We start from the raw sequence: 4372 nt of genomic DNA, 5'->3' as shown, positions 1-4372 counted from the left end.
TGCAACTGATGCTTCAGGAGTAGGAGTTGGTGCAATTCTTAGTCAAGGAGAGGAGAATTTAGATGAGGGACCAGTTGCTTATTTTAGTAAAAAGCTACTCCCGAGAGAACAAGCATACTCGACAGTCGAAAAAGAGTGCTTAGCTATTATTCTAGCCATCAAGCATTTCAGTGCATATCTCATAGGGAGATCTTTTATTATTCAAACGGATCATAGAGCTCTTCAATGGCTACACAAGTTTAAAGAGAAGAATGCAAGATTGACTAGATGGAGTTTGATTCTGCAACCATATAATTTCACTATACAACATCGGAAAGGGGTAGCAAATGCAAATGCAGATGCACTTTCTAGATTGGAGAGGAAGAGCACTTCGTGCCAGAGGGGAAGGGAGGAAATGTAAGAAGTTGGTTCTAAATGGATCCGGAACTCTCTGTGTACTATTGTAATTATATATTATGTGTTTATTCAAGTATATTCTAGAACAATCATGTAAAGTATTCTTGTATGTTATAGAACCTTCTGGACATTTATAAGATCTATATAAGTGTGTTGTTTTAGTTGTGAGTTAGTTTTGTTTTTGTTAGTTGGTTTTTGAGCTCAGTTGAGTCTCGTGTTGATTAAGAATAAAGTTTGGTTAACAGATAGTTGGAGCGTCTGTTACAGGATTATTTTTTCTTGTTGTTACATTTTAATTTTTCTCGATGTCATGAGTCAAATAAACTGTAGTTGTATGGATGAGCTCCAACAGCAACAATTTTATTTATAATAAAAATTTATATAAGAGACGTTTCGGCTTTACAGAGAAAATATTACAAACAGCCTTACAGACAAAAGATTACTAACACATTGACATGTATGTAACTAACTGTTTCTGATTAATCAGTTTGGTCTTGAAAGGCAGGGTAGCACAGTCCAGATTCACGGTGTCTCTGGTTTGGATTCTAACAGCCTCCATAAAACTCTTCTCCTCCAATAAAAATTCTCATGATCCAGTACTTTAGTGTCATTCTGATTAATATTATGGTCCTCCATGTGTATACATGAACAGCAATGCTATTTTGTCATCAAACCTCTTTACTGCTTGATTATGCTCAGAAACCTTTATCTTTATTTTCCATTATAATGAGATGAAGCATCTAATTAGATATTATAATACTTCTGTTTACTAACAGAAAATTACTAATTTACTATAAATCTCCTGTTAAATATTGGTCTAACAATTTTTTGAAGTGGAGTAGATCTACATTGGATACATAGATCCACATGAGAATGTTAGTTGATTAGAAGCCTAGGTGGAGCCAAGGCTTCTAATCAACTAACATCTAAATGTAATAACAGGAAACAGAATCTTTTGAGAATATTTGTCTTTTACGATTACACTTTAGTTAGATCTACTTGTTTATCTGTATTATAAATATTATTGATTGAAACCAAATGTTACCTCGTATATGAGTATGACCATGCATAACCATGTATACAAGGTCATGGATACCCATAATTATTTAAACAGTATCCACCTCAGCTTCTAATCAACTAACATCCTTGTGTAACCCTCGACATCTGTAGTTTATTTATTATATGTGTTGCAGTATAACACTTCATTCAAGACAAGAGATTATGTCTCTCCTGTTAGTGGTTGTTCTCTTATTCTTCAGTAGCTTCTGCAGTGTCTCCTCTGGTCAGTAATATGTGTCTGATGACTGCAGTTCAGTTACTCAGTCACCTTGTAATCCTTTATCAGTGTATGCTGGGAATATGTCTCAATACAATGACACCATCTTCTACTTCATTGGAACTAGTGTCATATACTCTAGTTTTAGTGTGAGTGCATTACGCAATGTTAGTTTCTATGGATTTAGTCCATCAAATTCAATTATGTGTAGTAATGATCATCAAATTACATTCAAAATCATGGATAGTAGTTATGTCACTTTCTCTGGCATGTCTTTTTATTACACATGTAGAGTGGATATTATAGATTCCAGTAACATTACTGTCATAGGATCATTTTTTATATCGCTACCAAATGATCCCGGTTCTTTGGGATTTTATCTGTTGAATGCTTTTGATAGTAAGCTGTTATCTTCAGTGTTTATGTATGTTGATTGTGAATTTAAATACTATCCTCTTTCAGTCTGCCACAATGAATTGCAACATTACACACTTAAGTTGTATAATGTTACATCAATTGGTAATTTGTTGAAACTATATGTATCTCACAGTACCTCATATAATCTATTCATCAGTTTTAATCAAGTTAATGCTACAAGTTCTATGTCAGACACTGCTGGCATTAATTTGCTTTATTTCAATTCTCTGGTATCCTTTTCTATGATTAAGTCAACAGTCTACAAATCTGAGAGAGCACTTTTTTGTTAATCTCGCCTCATACGTCACACGTAAAAGCATCTTGTTTTCATAATGTTACACCGTTTTCTACATTCCTCATTGAAAAGTGCCAATTTAATGACAACAATTATGGCTTACGATTCATAGTGTATTCCTCTAACATTAGTGCCAAATATATAAAGATTAAATCATGCTACATCTATAATAATACATTTGGTTTATATTTTTTTGGAACTATTTTGACATCTACTGACATTAACATTATAGACACTGCACTGATAGGCAATTATAAAAATATAATAAGGAACTAGAATCGTAATATCTTGTTGAGTAATGTGACTATTGCTAGCAGTAAAAATACAGGATTGATAATTATAGGATCATTAATAGTAGTTAACAATAGTCTGATGGTATGAAACAATATTGGAATTGTTAGAGGTATAACAATGAGTGATTCATCTGTTTTATTACTATTACTCGGGCAAGCTTAAATTTTATTGATAACCATGCTTCTTATAAAGGAGGGGGAATTTATATTGACGAAAATTGTCTGCTTCAACCATACTATACTGACACTAACCATGACATACATATTCTGTTTCAGGATAACTCTGCTGTTGTAGCTGGTGGTGATTTGTATGGGTTTATAGATCGTGCCTTTAACTTGATAGATAAAAATATCAGTTCATCAAGTCAAGCAATATATTTGTGCTTCTGTGATCCTGACCATACAAAGATATCATACCATACTTGCCATCATGCTGTAGCACCTGAACAATACATTTTTCCAGGTCAGACACTAAATTATAATGTTGCTCTGTTTGGAATGAACTATATTAATTCATTAAGTCTAACAGATGGTAAAGTAGATATTTATGTTGATGGAATATTTGTTAACAGGACCTATGTCTCCAGTAAATGTTCCAAAATTGAATATATACAAAATCTACAAAACTATACAAAGCATTTTATAATATTAAATCTTGATTCCCATAGCTCTCTAGCTTCTATCAAAACTGATTATATTCTTTATGAGTGTCCCATTGATTTTAGTATAGATAATTCTCAAGCTACTTGTACTTGCAGTCAAAGTGTTTCAAGAGGAAACGTGACTTGTGATATAAATATAGTCTAAACATTACACACAATGGTCTATTGTGGATTGGAACATATGATGCTAGTACACCTTTCAATGCTAATGCAACCAATCCTAATGCATGCATTATCAATGAGGACTGTCTCCTCTATTGTTCTCCTAATCCTGTTACCTTTCAGTTGAATGACACTGATGCTCAATGTGTGGATAAAAGAGGACAGAGAATGTGTGGATCATGTAGAGAGGGACACAGTCTACTAATGGGATCAAACAAGTGTGGACAGTGTCATAATAGTTACATGATAATAGTTTGGATTGCTCTGTTTGCAGTGATGGGTGTACTACTTGTGGTTCTACTGATTGTCCTCAATTTAACAGTATCAGTGGGTACACTGAATGGTCTGTTGTTCTATGCTAACATTGTCAAGCTATATGAGCCAGTCTTTTCAAGGAAAGGAGCATTACCAGTCTTGAGTCAAGTGAAATCATGGATTAACTTAGACTTTGGGTTTGAGATATGTTTTTACAATGGTATGGACAGTTATGCCAAACAATAGCTCCAGTTTGCTGTTTCTCTCTAACTGTGGATCATTATCATTGCTATAGTGGCCCAATGAAAGATGAGTATCGGTTCTGGCCTGGTCTACTTTTAATAGCTAGAATACCAATAATATTGAATGTTACATTTTTGCAGAATGAATCACGAGTTTTTTTACTGGCAGTAGCAGCTATAATTCTCTCACTTAGTTTTGCTTTTGGTGGAGCTTACAGAAAGAAATCAAACAGCATCATTGAGTACTGGTTCCTTTTGAACTTGAGCATCATTGCTTCTCTATCAGTAGCATTTACTGATGAGAGTAAAGTATTGATCTGGTACAATACTTGTTTATCTGTTTTTATTGCTAGTTTTTGTGCAATTGTTGTTTA

At 33.7% G+C, this 4372-nt stretch overlaps 1 protein-coding gene across 1 annotated transcript in view; it reads left to right on the top strand.

Annotated features, from left to right (window-relative positions):
* LOC109584259 (uncharacterized) overlaps positions 1-3484 on the top strand; it is a 6830-nt gene extending 3346 nt beyond the window's left edge. Inside the window, exons 3-4 of the mRNA XM_019999942.1 lie at positions 2871-3263; positions 3354-3484. Of these exons, the coding sequence (XP_019855501.1) occupies positions 2871-3263; positions 3354-3484 (524 nt within the window). The remainder of the gene's footprint in view (positions 1-2870; positions 3264-3353) is intronic.
* Positions 3485-4372: the final 888 nt, after the last annotated feature.

Source organism: Amphimedon queenslandica, unplaced genomic scaffold (assembly GCF_000090795.2).
Source record: "Amphimedon queenslandica unplaced genomic scaffold, v1.1 AMPQUscaffold_13226, whole genome shotgun sequence".
Classification (NCBI taxonomy): Eukaryota; Metazoa; Porifera; class Demospongiae; order Haplosclerida; family Niphatidae; genus Amphimedon; species Amphimedon queenslandica.
This window is presented reverse-complemented; position numbering and strand designations above follow the sequence as displayed.